At 40.9% G+C, this 17,529-nt stretch overlaps 1 protein-coding gene across 9 annotated transcripts in view; it reads left to right on the top strand.

Moving 5' to 3' along the window:
* ZBTB38 (zinc finger and BTB domain containing 38) overlaps positions 1–16,815 on the top strand; it is a 33,281-nt gene extending 16,466 nt beyond the window's left edge. For 4 of the 9 annotated variants that reach the window (XM_060274507.1, XM_060274505.1, XM_060274504.1 and 1 more), the window contains 2 exons: positions 3,711–8,471; positions 9,049–16,815. In XM_060274507.1, the coding sequence (XP_060130490.1) occupies positions 9,049–12,621 (3,573 nt within the window). In that variant the 5' untranslated portion in view covers positions 3,711–8,471 and the 3' untranslated portion in view covers positions 12,622–16,815. The remainder of the gene's footprint in view (positions 1–3,710; positions 8,472–9,048) is intronic. The other 5 variants (XM_060274508.1, XM_060274509.1, XM_035133440.2 and 2 more) reach the window with 3 other exon arrangements.
* The last annotated feature ends 714 nt before the right edge of the window (positions 16,816–17,529 follow it).

Genomic DNA, 17,529 nt, shown 5'->3' with positions numbered 1-17,529 from the left:
GCAGGGGTAGGGAGCCTGCAGGCCACAGGCTCAATTAAACCCGGTATGGATCCCAGTTTGGCCTGCAGGTTGTTTTCTCAAACCACTTTCAGCTACGCTGGATTGTTCCATGTCAACTTCTCCCCATAAGCTACAGCGACCCACCTGCCCCAGAAGCTGGCATAGCAGCTTTGCCCACCCTGTGAGCTTGTTTCAGTCACAATAAAACATGGTCTAGTGTGACTTCTTATAATGTTGGGTTGTGGCTCTTACTTGGTGCTTTTGTGTGAAGCTTACCAGATGAGGCAACAGCTAAACACAAGAAAAGGTACAGCAAAAGAGAATGGGCACCTCTCTAGTGCTGGTCCACAACCTCATAGCAGTAGTTACTGTCAGCTGGAAAAATCACACTGCAGAGATGGAAATAATATTGAAACCTATTCAGCAGAAACAGCAAATGGTGTTTTCAACCGTGGAACCACAGACTAAAACCATGTGGATTAATTTGTTTGCCTTGCACATGGCTATATGCAGCTGTTTTAACTTCCTTCTCCATAATGCAGAATGGGGGGGGGGAATGGACGGACACATAAAATCTTGTTTATATTTGAGCCTGCTTAACTTTTACTTGCTTAACTTTTACTTGCTGCAAACCACTCTGTGCCCTTCAGTGTGTAAATTTAATAAATTAAGAAATAAAATAAATAAGTTTAAAAAAATTCCATTGCTCAGTGTTAAACATAAAAACCATTGATTAGGGGAACTATCTCACTTTTATGTAATTTTACAAGCAACAATTTCTTACTATAATCAGCAGACTCAGAAGGAAAAGAACATTGAAAATTGCATAGCTGTAACAAACCAAGAGCCCATCAAGACCAGCTTTTTGCCTCCAGCTGTGGCCGGCAAGATGCTTTGGGCAGCTCACACGGTCAACCCTACCATTAGGCAAAGTGAGGTGGTAGATACTGGGCTGGGTGATATGGCAGCAGCCACCCTAATTCTCATGAGCTGGTGGTGATTCTGCTCGCTTGTTCTGGCTTCTTCACCTGTCTGGCTGTGTCACCTTCTTCCAGTGGCTGTGAGGCAACCAGTACAAGCTCCACGCACCCAGCAGCCATTGCGCGTGTGAATGTGTGGCTCTGCTCATATTGCACATGCTGGCGCTGCTGCTGCTGCTGCTGCTGCACTGCAGCATTTGCCAACTGCCTAGTGGAGCAGTTAGCAAGCAGCAATGAAGTGTTGGAGGGCAGATCTGTGTGTGCAGCCTGTCCTGTGCCTCCTAAACTGCCCCCAGTGGAAGATGCTGTCCTGTCACCAGTTTTGAAGTAACTGGCAGTCTGGTCAACATTTATATGTGGAATGGAGGGGGGCACCTACTGGTCCAGCAAGAATGTCTTGCGCTGGCCCACTGTGCTCATGGCCTGCTGCGTGACCCAAGCAATCAGAAAAATCAGCATGCTTCTCAAAAGAATACCCATGCAGTCAGCCACTCCTTCATTGCCTTGAATAAGTTTGATTCTTATGCATTTGATGTGCATTTGTAGTGTGAAGCTTTGGTTGCTCTTGGTTATTCTCACATGAAGCTGCACAGCACAGGTCTACTTCTGTCTGATCCTTTAAGTCAGGCATCCCCAAACTTCGGCCCTCCAGATGTTTTGGACTACAATTCCCATGATCCCTGACCACTGGTCCTGTTAACTAGGGATCATGGGAGTTGTAGGCCAAAACATCTGGAGGGCCGAAGTTTGGGGATGCCTGCTTTAAGTGGATGCTGAACATAGGACCTTCTGCATGTGCTCTACCACTAACAGAGCCAGCCCTCCTATTAGCTAGAGTCAGGTGACTGCCTCAGGCAGCAGCAGCTAGAGTGTTGCGGAGGGTGGCAGTTCTCAAGCAATCCCATCTGTTGGATGACAGAGCTATGTGTGTCACATGGTCTGTCCAGCACCCCCTAAGCTAGCTTGAGGTCCTCAGGTGTGGTGGAGGATTCAGCCCAAAGGTCACATTCCCTTCAGGGGAATCTCCTGGAGGTCACATGCCAGTGGTGGGTGGGGCCAGAGGCAAGGAGGGTGCAAAGGAGGATGGGTGAGGGGTGCGTCCTGGGTGGAGTGTGTGTGGTTCAGGGGTACGTATAGCTTGGTGAGAGTCCCCAGAACCATTTGACCCACATTTCTCACCCCTGCTTTAGGAAGTACGCCATACTGTATACTACAGTTAATGCATAACTGTAAGACTGCCGAAGGTATATTGAATCAGTCAACATTCAGAATGTTTTTTAGCTCCTTAATTCCCTTAATTGTTCTGAGTTTTTGTAAGAGATGTCTATTTCAAACTACAAACCAACTTCGTGATCAACTCAAATACTTTGGGCCACTAAACACGACTTTTTCTCTATAATTAACAGAGAGAAACACAATTTAGGGTTCTTTTTAAAAAGTTCTTATTTTTTTAAAAATACCTTTATTTCGTATTTTATAGTTACAAACGAGATCATAAAGCATAAACCATAAATCATAAATTATATATCAAAGTTACATAACAAATCATAAAACATAAATCAATAAGATAGGAGAAAAATAAGAGAAAAAAAAAGGAAAAAAAGGAGAAAAAAAGAGAATATAGCATATATATATACTCCCATGCATATGTAATATGTATGCATACACATGTACATATACATACCAGGTAAAAAAAACAACACATACATAAACATAAAAATATAATACAGATTTAAAAAAAAAGAGAGAGAGAAAAAGAAAAAGAAAAGAAAAACAGTTCCTATTGTTTGAACATCGCTTCCCTTTGGCAAAGATGACAGCAGCAATTAGAGATATCCCGATACAGAAAAGTAAAGCAGAATGGAAATATGTTGAAGAGTATTTAAAAAAAGAAAAGATAAATACAAGTTTGGTGATATGCTTTGAGTAAAATACATATAGGAGGAGTAATAAATAGATAATAAATGGAGGAAATGTCAATTTGGTAGATAATGTGGGGGTAGAGATAAAGCAGGACAAGGAAGAACTGATAAAGGGAACTGATAAATTAAAAAGTTCTTATTTTGTGCATGTGCATGCTTGCAGTGTCTCTTGACAACTGTAGTGCAGGCGGCAGCAGAACAAGTCCCAGGGACCTAGCTCTGATTCAGCTGAGAGGGGAAAGAGCTTTGATGTAGTGCAAAGCTTGCAATTGCAGCTCCGTCCTTTGCAAGAAGAGCTGCTGCAAGAAGACAGAAGTAGAGGAGGAAATGACTCAGCAGAAAAGTAGACCTGCATTCTTTTGAAACCACAATTTAGGGGCGGCCACCGAAAAAGCACCCCCCTGGGCCACCATTCCCTGCACTTCTGAGGATATCGGAAATGAGGTTAGGCTGAGACATAGTGACTGATTCACAGTCACCTAGTTTAGCTTAATGCCTGAGAAAATATTTGAACCTGAGTCTCCCTGGCCGAATCCTAGTAAGTGATTAAAGTAATCAAGTTCTGAGCATGTGCCAACAGCGACTGCAGGCCTCGGCAGCTTGAGCTGATGAATGCTGACCATTCAGGCACAAAGGCAGGACAGCAGCTCAAAATATGTATCATTTGTGGAGTATTTCAGGAAATAGTGGCACCCGTGCCCTTGATTTGGAGCCCGTCATTTGTAAACTCAATATGCATCACTGACATTTTAATTGTAGCACCATTTCAATTATATTGCATTTTGTAATGTACATATTTCTTTTACAGATATTATATCTGTCTTCGGGAGCGCTTCATTTTCTTTGCAGCATCATTTGCGGGCATGCAAATTACATTTTGTGTGTGTGTATAGGTATGTATAGATGTTTATTTTTTATTTATTTACAGTGGTACCTCAGGTTAAGAATTTAATTCATTCCCGGAGGTCCATTCTTAACCTGAAACCATTCTTAACCTGGGGTACCATTTTAGCTATTGGGGCCTCCCGCTGCCGCCGCTGCGCAATTTCTGTTCTCATTCTGAAGCAAAGTTCTTAACCCGAGGTACTATTTCTGGGTTAGCGGAGTCTGTAACCTGAAGCGTCTGTAACCCGAGGTGCCACTAATTTATTTATTTCATTATATACCACCTTTTCTCCCAGAGAGCTCAAGGTGTTGCACATGGTTCTCCTCCCCATTTTATTCTTACAACAACCCTGTGAGGTAGGTTCGGCTGAGAGGCAGTGATTGGCCCAAGGTCACCCAGTCAGCTTCATGGCTGAGTGGGGATTTGAACCCTGGTCTCCCAGGTCATAGTTCATAATTCACTCTCTCTTTCTGTGTGTGTGTGTGTGTGTAAATTCTCTCTGTTTGTGTATCAGAATAATTAAGCCAGTAAATGTTTAGCCAATATCCTTTTTTAAGTGCAAGAAAACAAACTTAGGACATGATCCAGTCAAAAAGCTCTTTTGAATCACATGGATTTCAGCAGAAGAGATTAAGCATGTGCTTGAAAACAAGGGACTTCAAAGTGTTTAACTGGATCATGCCCCAAATAGCAGCAAATACCTTTCGAAGCAAACACATGCAGGCAGCAAACAAATACATTTCAAATTGTAAGACAAAACCCTACTTTTCCAAGACCTTGCTTGTGTTATTCTTAGCTTAAAGGTAAAGGTAAAGGGACCCCTGACCATTAGGTCCAGTCGTGACCGACTCTGGGGTTGCGCGCTCATCTCGCATTATTGGCCGAGGGAGCCGGCGTATAGCTTCCAGGTCATGTGGCCAGCATGACAAAGCCGCTTCTGGCAAACCAGAGCAGCACATGGAAACGCCGTTTACCTTCCCGCTGTAGCGGTTCCTATTTATCTACTTGCATTTTGACGTGCTTTCGAACTGCTAGGTTGGCAGGAGCTGGGACCAAGCAACGGGAGCTCACTCCGTCACAGGGATTCGAACCGCCGACCTTCTGATCAGCAAGCCCTAGGCTCAGTGGTTTAACCACAGCGCCACCTGGGTCCCTATTCTTAGCTTGGCTATGTTCTTTTGTATGTACATTAAATACCCAGTGGTGTTAATTGTGGTTTGGGTTCTTTCAGGGCTGTATTATTAGAGAAATATAAACAGATCAAAAGCCAGTCTCTTTTAGGGATCTAGACTGGTGCTCAATCCTTGTGCCCTGTTGCAGAAGAAGTGAGATGTGATATACCATTGTCTCCCGCAATTTCTAAAGCTGTTTCAAATTTAAAGAGATAACAACGATGTCGCAGCCAGTTGCAGAACAACAGATGTTATATAGTTACTGACGTGCAGCCCCATGATTGTTGTCATGACGTGTGCAATATGCTAATCACTACACTTTGATTTGCTACTATACTGTCAACCCACATGCCCACAACAAACATGGCTACCATGACTTCTCCTTTCAATCTAGGACTATTTTTTCCAATTAAAACAAAAACAAAAAGATCATTTTAGCCTTATTAAATGCAGAATGGGATATTGATAATGATTTGAGGATAATTTTGGAAAATAGCTGTATTGAAACAGACATACAGCCTTGGTTCTAAATTATTGCTTGACAGCAATTATCCATAAACAGGAGACATCATGTTAAAGAAATGTGAAGATGATTTCTAGTTGCACAACAAATTCAGTAAATAAAAGATGCTGTTGCTAAGGGTAAAATTAAAAGTGTTGTTTATTAATCATAAGCCGATAATAGCTAACAGCTTATTTATGAATAGCTCATTCACATTATTGAAATTACGTCAGGAATTTTTCTTTCCACTAGTTTGCTGCAATTCTTCTTTGTACCTAGCTCCATCTTGTGGTTATGTATGTTATGAGACACAAACAGAAGATATGCTGAATAATTGGCGAGTGGGGTGGGTGGGATTTCATATAGAGTTTCATGGAACTGAGGAGAATTCAAAACATACATCCTTCTAGGGGTTAGGTTGCAATGGAAGTCTGCTCAACACATTTTGGTCAGAAGTATGTTACAACCTTCTCCAGATCTGAAGGAGGGGAAAGCTATTTTTCTGAAATGTTGAACGTACAGCTGGTTCTTGTGTCAACAACAGCTACAACAAAAATGATTACTGCTTTCAGTTCAAGTTACAGGTAGGTAGCCGTGTTGGTCTGACGTAGTCGAAACAAAAAATAAAATAAATTCCTTCCAGTAGCACCTTAGAGACCAACTAAGTTTGTCATAGGTATGCTTTCAGTTCAGTTATTACTACAGCATCTATGGCTCATAATCAGTGTACAGAGTGGTTTTAAAAGTAGCATAAGCAATGGAGGGCTCCATGTTTTTTAGTTGGGTTTCTCTCTGGGAAAATCCTTATTTAGTTGTCATGTAGAGGACTGGTAAATAGCACCCCAGGAGATGACCCCATAATCTCAGCTGTGAAATAAATAGCATTACTTCGTCCCTGTCCATCCCTGCTCCACTACATCATTCTCCTCCTCCTAATTCAATTGGGTTCCCAACATGTTTACATGGCACCTGTTATTTTCCTCTAATTAGAAATCTGCCTTGTTCTGCATTCTCAAGGCACCAGTAGCTTACTACTTAGAAACAGTTCTGCCATATTTCCTGCTGCATCGTCCACAGGAGTGAGTGGGCAGGAGATCAGCCCAGTAATGTTTTGTCAATATGAACATCCGGAGGAAAAGTTGACAACATGTATTTCTGGACTTGAAAAATAACCCCTATCAATAGCTTCAGTTGTGAAATCTACTTTAGACATCAGAAGCTTGTGCTTCTAATTCCGTATCACATGAGCAAAGCTGACGTAATCTCAGACCTTGTCTAAAGGAAGAACAGTTGCTAATACAGTGTTATCTGTAGGGTTGTGGCTGCTTGCCTGAAGCAGGAGTCCTGTCAGTACTTTTTATGTTCTAGATCTTTTCTTGTACTCCCAGCTCCATAATTATGTAAGTTTCCATATATGGGACCCACCAGAGCTATGTTAACTAATGCAAATTTCAGGTCAGTAACTTTCTGATTACTGTGAACTAACATTTCCTTTTCTGTGTTAATATTTGAGATCTATGGATACAAAAGAGGAGGAACAACTTCTGAGTTATGCACCTTGTAAACTTTACTTGCAAAATGCTTTGAAATTTGTCCATTTGCAGTTCTGATAAGACTGTATTTCACTGTTCCTCTTAAGCTATATATGTGTTGGGGGGTACCACTGATTTTACTGCTGACCTTTGCCAAATGCATTTTAAAATAGTTTTATATTTTATAGCTAGCATCTTAATATAGTTTTATAAACAACATATAACAATGCTTTATATGTAGTGCCAAAAATTTAACCCCTGACCACAGCTGGACCCCTGTGGTTACTGGAAGGAAAGGTACAGTGATGAAATTAATTCATTCCGCGAGTCGCTTCGTATTGCGAAAATTTCATATTGCGAAGTGCAGTTTCCCATAGGAAACAAACACAAAAAATTTGAAAAAAGGTTGTCTTGTGAAGCACGGAAAAATTTGTCTTGCGAGTCACCAAAAAAAGCGCAAACCCCTTTCGTCTTGCGAGTTTTTCACTGCGCGAGGCATCACTGTACTTTTTCATGTGCTTGCCTCCCCTCCCCAATGCACTTTGCTTCTTTTGTGCCTCCTTCCATCCTGCCCCCTGCCCGGTGTTGTCATTGTACAGTGATCATGAAATCATAAAATTGTATAGTTGGAAGCAACCATGAGGGTAATCTAGTACAATCCCCTGCAATGCAGACGTTCTGCTCGCCCCGCCATCAATATCTGTACTGGATCTGAAATTTTTATATATGTAAATTGTTTTAACCGTTTTCATATATGTAATTGTTTTTATATACGCAACTGTTTATGTTTTATTGCATTGCTGAAATTGCTTTGAAATGCTTCACATAAAGTGATTCATAAATGAAATCACTACAGGTGTCCCCCCCCCCACTTACGCAGGGGCTACGTTCCAAGCCCCTGTGCACATAAGTGAAATCACTTGAAGTGGGGAGCACCTTCTAAGCACCCTTCAGATACCCCTTCTACTGTTCTCTCTTCAATCAATACCAAAAAATACTGCATCCAAAATTATCCATAACTAGAACTGAAGCTCTGGGGCTAGCCGGAGACTGGAGGATGCATTGAAAGGTGGCAGCAGCAGCAGCTGTTGGGCAGGGAGGCTTAGCAGCATAAACAAAACCCTGCTACACCTCTGGTCTCTTGACTTGGGGGATTCTTTCGCCCTCACTTATATCCTCTTCAGGCTCTGGGGAGGTTTTCCTCAGGAGCCACAAGGATTCTGCAGCTCTCCTCCACCATTTCCAGGTCTGATTTATTTATTTACTGGTGCCATGTGTATACATGGTTGTGTGTGAGTTGATTGCACATAAATAGGGGGGGGGGCACACCTGTAATAATGATATAAAAAATACTGTGCACAGTATCCATTAGGGGGAGCTTCAAATCCATTTATTCCCCTTTTAAATTTATTTGCCTTCACCTTCATTTTTAGATTGCTCTATCGGGTTGTCAAAGACTACTTTAAGCTGGTTACAGGTAGGTAGCCGTGTTGGTCTGGGTCGAAGTAAAATAAAAAAATTCCTTCAGTAGCACCTTAAAGACCAACTAAGTTTTTATTTTGGTATGAGCTTTCGTGTGCATGCACACTTCTTCATGCACACGAAAGCTCATACCAAAATAAAAACTTAGTTGGTCTTTAAGGTGCTACTGAAGGAACTACTTTAAGCTATTAGGGACTCTGCCTGCCCCTTTGAAGAGATATTGGAGGGGGTTAGTAAATTAAGAATGAAAGAAGCATTTCCTCTCCAATCCTCCCCGTAGAAGTGTCTTTAAAGAATAAAAAATTTAAAAAAAAAATTCTGCAGAACTGAGGAGTCATGTGAGTATGCAGAAACTCTTGTTCTGTCAACATTTTCACTGATCTGCTGGTTAGCATATACAACCACCAAGTTCTTTATTAGAGAAAATGATTTTATTATCCTTACAGATTGAATAGTGCAATAGTCTTTTGAAAGAGCAATGTTGTCAGATAAAGCAGTGAGATGTCACTGAACAGCACATGACATTGCTTTTTGATGCAGTTAACTTTTTTGTCTCTTTTTATTTTATACAGATGACCATCATGTCCCACTTAAAGGATCTCAAAGACAACTTCCACAGTGACACAGTCCTTTCCATCCTAAATGAACAACGCAATCGGGGTGTTTTATGTGATGTTACTATAATTGTGGAAGACACCAAATTTAAAGCCCACAGCAATGTCCTGGCTGCGTCAAGCCTTTATTTCAAAAATATATTTTTGAGTCGTGCTGCATGTCTTTCTGGACATGTACTAGAGCTAAACGACCTCAAGGCTGAAGTGTTCACAGAAATACTCAATTATATCTACAGTTCCACTGTAGTTGTTAAAAAGCAGGAGACTGTCCTAGACCTTGCAGCTGCAGGGAAAAAACTGGGGATATCTTTTCTAGAAGATCTTACGGGAAAAGGGCCTTCAAATTCTCCTTGCCCATACTCATTTTGCAATAGTGAAAAGGGCAAAGTAAAAGAAGAAAAAAGACAAGACGATTCAGCTATCACAAACGGACCAAGAATCACAAATGCATACTCAATTTTTGAGACAGAAAATAGTCATAATTTGTTTTCTCCTCTTGATCTGAGAGCAAGTTTTAAAAAAATCCCAGAAGCAAATAAAGCACCCAGCACTGGTCAGGATAGGAATGGGGCTTGCAAAGATGTGGAGCCAGCCAGCACATTAGCGGAACATTCCTATGCTGTAACTACAGGTTTTGATTCTTTTCAACGAAATTCCTTTTATAACAGTGAAAATAGCGCAGCTTGTAAAATGGGTGAAGAAGAACCTGAAACTGTCCAGTCAATGCCTCTAGCTGAATCCGTAATTCAAACGTATAGTATGCCAAAGGCTGCTTATAACTCCCATGACAGTGAAGTACCTACAGCAAAGGGATCAAACCACAAAGGAACCAGTGTGGAAGGTCACCACAAAGCAGTAAATGAACACACAATTTCTTTTGATAAATCCCACCCAAATACTGTCCTCCCTTTGAAGGAAGATGAAAATAAACCAGATCACATTTCTGGATCAGTAGTCACAGTCATTCCACATGTCTATAACTGTTCCACCAAACCACTTAATGATGGGACCCAGTTCTGCACTCATCTTCAACTTCACCTACAGCCCCAAGAACCTTTAGTCTGCAGGTACTGCAGCAAACAGTTTGAAAGTGCTACCGGACTAGAGACACATGAGCAAGTATGCAGGGAATTGGGCAGCTTGTGTGCTCCAAGTGAAAATGAGCAGAGTTGTTTAGATAATTTTGCAACTTCTAATGGAAAAACTGGCACCTCATATGTGAACCTAGAGCCTGCAATGGCAGAAAACAATCTTCCCGATTATTCGGTCACAAACTCTGCAATGCCAGAAACGGACCACTTTGTTAACGTCGTTGATGGACAAATACTTTATACTTGCAATGTCTGCAAACGGACCTATGTCACCTTGTCTAGCCTCCGAAGACATTCAAATGTTCATTCGTGGAGAAGAACTTACCCCTGCCATTACTGCAACAAAGTATTTGCATTGGCAGAATACCGTACCAGACACGAAATCTGGCACACAGGAGAAAGGCGATACCAGTGTATCTTCTGCCTTGAGACCTTTATGACGTATTACATACTCAAAAACCACCAGAAAGCTTTCCATGCCATTGACCATCGGCTTGGAGTTAATAAGAAAACGGCTAATGGCGGCTTGAAGCCAAGTGTATATCCTTACAAACTTTATAGGCTTTTGCCGATGAAATGCAAAAGAGCACCGTATAAAAGTTATGGAAACTCACCATATGAAAGTGTGCAAGCAAATGTGCAAGATAATGAAGTACCTTCTAGTACCTGCATCGTTCAGAATACTGTCACTTCTGAATTGAATTTTTCAAACACAAGTGTCTCCTTGGAAACATCTTCAGGGACAGCACCTCTGAACCCTCCAAATAGTTCTTCCTGGGAATCTGGTGCATCAGAAACAGACCTTAAAAATAATACTTATACTACAGAAATGTCATTGCCTTTCACAGAACTTAACTCTGGTCCTCAGGAATCTGATCCCTCTCTTCAAACGTTTATTAGTAGCAATGCCAATGAAAATCCAACCTCTGTTATTAACTACAATAATTCAGCATCCCCTGTAATAGTGCACCAGGGCAGAGTTTCATCCGTAATAATGCACAGTAACTCTGTCAATGCAATAGGAAGCAGCACTATAGCAACCCCAGATATTATGGCCTGCCAAGGGGCAAGAAATGACCACATACATGGGTCAGATGATATCAAAAGCAATGCTAGGACAAGAAGCAATAAGGAAAAGAAAAAAGTACCACTGTATGACAAAGAAGAGACATTGGAGGAATCAAAGTATATGACAAATACAGAAGTCTCTGACAGACCCACTGGTATCTTTGAACCTTCGAGTAAGACTGAAACCTACATTGCAAAACCTGCATTGCCAGGAACATCTGCCGATAGCAATGTGGCTCCTCTGTGTCAAATAACAGTTAAAATTGGGAACGAAGCCATTGTGAAAAGACAAATTTTGGGGTCAAAATTGTTTTACAAAAAAGGAAGGAGACCTAAATATGAATCCAGAGAAGATCATGCCACTCAGGTTGCAGAACGAGAAAAGAGAGAGAGAAGTACGCCTCGAGTTTGTCGACCAGACTACATTGAACTCAATGAAATCTGTGATGATGTAAGCGACCATGACTCCAATGATAAACCGTGGCGCCCATATTACAATTACAAACCAAAAAAGAAATCTAAACAACTAAGGAAAATGAGAAAGGCAAAATGGAGAGAGAAGTACAAAAGCAGAAATTTCTACAGAGAAAGTGAAAAGCCATGCGTCACAAGTTATGCACTTAGGAACATTCCTGAAGAAAAGGTCCCTAATCAGGAGGAGGATGGCGGAATGCCGAGTCTTCACTGTGAACTCTGTAAAAAAGAGAGCTCTTCTACTGAAGGAGCCAAGGAGCATTTACACTGGGAGAGAACTACTGGGTCCTATATTTGTGAGCTATGCCAAAAAGGGTTCCAGAGCCCATCTGCTCTAAGGATGCATATGCGATGTCATACAGGAGAGAAGCCCTACACTTGCAAAACATGTGGGAAGAGCTTTTCAGTAGCAGGAAACTTGCAGAAGCATGAATACACCCACTCAAATGTCAAGGAGTTTGTCTGTCAGTACTGCAACAAGGCATTCACTCTAAATGAAACACTCAAAATACATGAGCGAATCCACACAGGTGAAAAGCGCTACCACTGTCAGTTTTGCTTCCAGAGCTTCTTGTACCTTTCTACCAAAAAGAATCATGAGCAAAAGCATAAACGTGAGCATAACGGGAAGGGATATGCCTGTTTTCAGTGCCCAAAAGTTTGCAAGACAGCTGCAGCCCTTGGAATGCACCAGAAGAAACATTTGTTCAAAAGCTCCAAGCAAGAGGATAGAAAAGATTATCCATTTCATGAAAGCACTAAACCATTTGCAAGTCAACACTTCATTGACTCAGATGGGCAGGAAACAGCTAAACCTTTACTAAGTCAAAATGCAATTGATGCAGATGGGCGTGAGGAAACTAGCATTCAGAATGATACATCAGATGTTGGACTTTGAGTAAGAAAAACACACAACAGGCAAAGAAAACATAAAGAGGAGACACCAGAAGTACGAGTACTTAAATTAATAGATGATAATAATAATAATAATAATAATAATAATAATAATAATAGTCTAGACTTATGGAAGTTCTAAAACTTGAGGTATTGCATTTAAATATATTTAATATGTTATATTACATGAAAAAATGTGCCAGAAAAAGCTAAAATGAGAATGTTATAGAAGTAGACATTTATGTCTCATAGAAGAAACAAATATGCCTAATTTAAACATGTTAGTATATTTTAAGTGATTTCCCATTGAGGTGGATTATGACTAGTTTATTAAGAGTCTGAACCATTCATTCATTCATTCTCATACATGTGAGGATGGATTATAATAAATCACTATGTTACTAAGAGTGTACTGCAAGTGTGTCCCAGGCTTGTTATATATTAGTGCTATAGGTGGATAGCTTGATGACCTATTGTGATCACACAGCTGGAGAAGCCAGACAGTCCACAGGGCTGAAACCTCTTCCCTCCCTCCCACTCTCATCCTTGACCAGGCGTGTATACAACAGCAGTCAGTCCATAACTTTCATGTGAAAATCCATGCACATCTCCCATATACAGCTATTCCTTTTTCCCCCAATGACCTGGCAAAAGCCCTGCAACAAAATGTTTTCCTGCTTAGAGTTCAATCAGATATCCTCCTCTAAGATACCATATTCCATTTCTGCTACCACCCAGTTTTTTGTGTCATAATTGTCATTTAACATTCCATGGCCACTGAGTTCACTCAATTCCTCAACTGGCTGTTTTGGTTTCCCCCTCTAATTCTGCTTTGTTTTGTACTTCTGCAAACCTTTGAGCTCCCCTATCCATGCTGATACCTCCCTTTTGGCATGGATGGGGCCAAATAGGCTACTAAAGGATCTGCATTTGCCTCAGAACTTTAGAAACAGAGGGAACAAGTCTTGGAAGATTCTTCAGCAGACAATTAACATCCATCCTATTAAGAAAATATTTGGTCTTTTCCATTAGTTATGCACTTTTATTTAATTTGATCAGGCTCGATGGCACTGCATATTAGGTAATATGAAGGGGAGGCTAAGCTGTCTTGAGAATAGTGGAAATGTCTTGTTTGGGGAAGATGGGTTGTGTTTTCCTCACAATCACTGGTAAGGCCTCTAGGGCTACAAATTAATAATAGGGTTGATAGGGAAATAAATAAAAAGGGGCCGAGGTCTCAAGAGAAATATTCAGGAAGACAATAATTTTATGAAATATATTATGTCAGGAAAAAGAACAACAGACCTTTAAGAAAACAATCCTATGGTGGTGGAGAGATTCTGTGGTAGAGCCACATCTGAAGCCCAGCCAGCTAGCTATGACCATGCTGGGGCTCGCAATGTTTATTCTCTCTTTTATTATTCCATTTTTAATTGCTATTCCCCCCCCCCATTGATGCTAATGGAGGGAAATTGCTATGTCAGCACTAGGGCTGGTGTAGTTTTGGGTCCTTTTCAAGGACATGCCAGGGAAATGAGGGGGCTTAGGACCTCCACAGCCTCTGCAAACATATCTTTATCATCATCAAATTTATTACCCATCCTTCACTAGCAGGTTACAACAATTTAAAATTAAAAAGTTAAAACAGATTGCAATCACAGGAATAGGATGGGGCTAGAAAACACATGTCTCAGGTGCCACAGGCTATGGCAGGCATGGCCAAACTGGGCCCTCCAGCTGTTTTGGGACTACAACTCCCATCATCCCTAGCTAACAGGACCAGTGGCCAGGGATGATGGGAATTGTAGTCCCAAAACATCTGGAGGGCCACGTTTGGCCATGCCTCGGCTACGGTAAAGAGGTACCCTTGACACACCCCTGAAACATTCTGTTTTCCCCTACACTCTTCCCCCCCCACACACACACTGCTGACAGGTCATCCACACCCTTAGCATTTTGCCTACGCATATGGGTGGCCTTTAGGAGCATAAGTACCACCTGCTAACAGGCAACTCTGAAAGCAGAGTGGCACTTACTCAGCTTCCAACAACCCCTCCACTAGCTTCTGGCCTTCTTTAGGATTGTCCTGTAGGGATACAAAAAGGGAAATAAATACATTTCAGATTCTCAAGACAGTAGAAGCTCACAGAGCTGTAAGCAACTACGGGGTCCTTTGTTGTTGTCGTTTAGTCGTGTTCGACTCTTCGTGACCCCATGGACAAGAGCATGCCACGCACTCCTGTCTTTACTTTTACCTTTAAACATTAACACTACCGTAGTGCTAAGGGGTTCCCCACAGCTATATGTACCCCATACTGTCCCGAAATCTCTGGAGGGTTGGAGGGAAACCTAGAACAGATTTAGGGGTGTGCGCGGTGGAGGAAATAGGAGATGGTTCCATTGCACAAGGAAAACTCCTTGTGCAATAGCACAATCTGCTTCGCGATACAACCTTATAGTCTACATTTCATAGAACAGGAATGGTCTAAAAGAATATCCATTATACCACACCTGACACTGACCTTGTATATTAGTATTTAGATTCTCAGCTCCACCCAGCATAGAGAGCTACTAATGCACTTGCCTGCTTGTTTTAGGAGACAATGCACAGGAAGTAACTATTTCACACAACTGAAACCAGTATTGAAGGAAGTTAATTGTGCCCTGGGTTGTTCTACAGCTGCTTTGGTTTGAGACAGTTACAATTGGGAAATATGATTTTCATGAGGTATTTCAAATAAGTAAATTATGACATTTTCTCAAATGACATGTATGCGAATGATTCTAAACCAAAGCCAATAATGTGTAATATTTATATATAGCGATAATTTTATAATTTTCTATAATTGTGCAAATAATATGGGAAATAATAGCTTCTGTTATGTTTGAGGGCTTTGTATATTTTGATAAAACACAATAACTTTGTAATTCTGTATGTTCTCTACAATTTATAGAAAAGCAGTTTTAAGATGGCAGCATTGTGTTTATAATTATTGGAATTATGTAAAAATAATGAGTAAAGTATTACTAACAAACTAGAATTAAAACAAGGTAGGAATGATGTTACATATTGTTAAGGACAGTGGTTTGCTACATAATGGTATCTGTATTTTTGTTTAAAAAACTATTAAAATCTGGTGTTCAGAACTATGAGAAGAATCCAGTTTATTTTTTGCAAGATTAATGCTGATGATAATAGGTTTCTTTCATTAAACTAACCTGTATTTATTGTGTGTGTGTCTTCTCCCCCCTCCCCCAATAATAATTTTAACCTTCTTTGCATAATATACTTAGCCAGTTATCCTCAAACTGGTCAATCTGAAGGAACTGCAATCAAGCTAGTGATTTATTATGGAGAAAGTGATTTGAAAGTGCCTTATTTCCTTATTAATTTGTATATGCTAATTGAATATGAAAACTGAATATGAAAAAATATGATAAAACAATCTTTTAATTCCAAATATTTGGAAAAAAATTAATGCTAACCAAATGGTGACTACTGAATATGCATAAGAAGATTCATTTAGTCATTTGGATGACTGTGTAAGGACAGTGCTACTGTATCTGAGGCAAAGCGTTAGAATGAGGGTAGGATGTCTGATAAATATGGGTGGGTGGAACATAAGGTGGTTTTAATGGGAAATGTTTAGAGTAAGTTTAGGGTTGGAGTGCAGATAGCCAGGTAGACAGCCAAATCCAGCCTCCAGGAACATTCTGTCTGGTCTCCTCCAGCAAAGCTTCTGATCCCAAGAAATTCCAAATAAATATTACTCATTTCCCCTGAAGTGCAAATCTTGGCAAAGGGGTCTTTAAATTGCTCTCCAGTAGTGTGAACAGCAAAGGGGTGCTGGAAACTGTAGCTCTGTGATAAATAAACTCTTGTTCCCAGGATTCTTTGGGGGAAGCAAGCTCGTCCCTCCAGATGTTTTGGGACTACAATTCCCATCAGCCCTGACCACTGGTCCTGTTAGCTAGGGATGATGGGAGTTGTAGTCCCAGAACATCTGGCGGGCCGAGTTTGCCTAAACCTGGCTTAAATGATATAAAAGTGCTTTTAATATATGGTGTGGAGCTCGCCTTTGGCAGAGCCCTCTATTACATAAGCCAGTCACACACAGAACAAGAGAAAGATCAATGTCAGCAGCTGAGGTACGTCAAGAAGGGTTCTGAGAAAGCTTTTGTGGCTGTTCATACTGAGAGAAAGGAAGTTAAAACACACACATTTCCTGTGCCTCTACTCCTGTGCTAGAGCCAGTATATCTCAGCCAAAATGTGACCCTGTTAAAAATTAGGGGTTTAGATTAACCCCTACTAATTGGGTTTAAGAGAGTCACACCTACATCCACCCAACCCTGCTACAATGATGCGTATGAACCTTACCTTGGAAAACACTACCAGTTTTGCATGGGAGCACCACACATAGTGGGCATAATGTTTGAAATCTAATGTCTATTAGTCTCTGTACCAGGCAGATGGCATCGAAATGGAGACATTGAGAGTGGCATCACTACTGCTTTCCTGCCATATAAATAGAGACCAACGATGAACTCCTGGGACCCCTAAACATGGCTGATTGCTGACCTCGGGGCCAGCAGCATTGCCCATCAAATGCTCTCATCACAAATGCCAGAAATAAGGTTACAGCCAAGGCTTGCCTTACTGAACAAATAAAGCAGAGATGAGGAACTTGTGGTCCTCCAGATGTTGAACTCCAACTTCCATCTACTCCAGCCATCCGGAGGTTCCCAATTCCTGGAATAAAGGAAGGGTAGATAAATAGATGGACATAGGTTAAGGGAAGGTGAAATATTTTTAAATAAACTTATCATCATCATCATTTTATTTGTATGCTGCCTTTCCACAGTTAAAACAATGCTCAAGGTGGCTTACAGTATGAAAAGATTTACATACA

Source organism: Zootoca vivipara, chromosome 5 (genome assembly GCF_963506605.1).
Source record: "Zootoca vivipara chromosome 5, rZooViv1.1, whole genome shotgun sequence".
In the NCBI taxonomy this organism is placed as follows: Eukaryota; Metazoa; Chordata; class Lepidosauria; order Squamata; family Lacertidae; genus Zootoca; species Zootoca vivipara.
The sequence above is the reverse complement of the archived record's forward strand: the minus strand, read 5'-3'. Positions and strand labels throughout refer to the sequence as shown.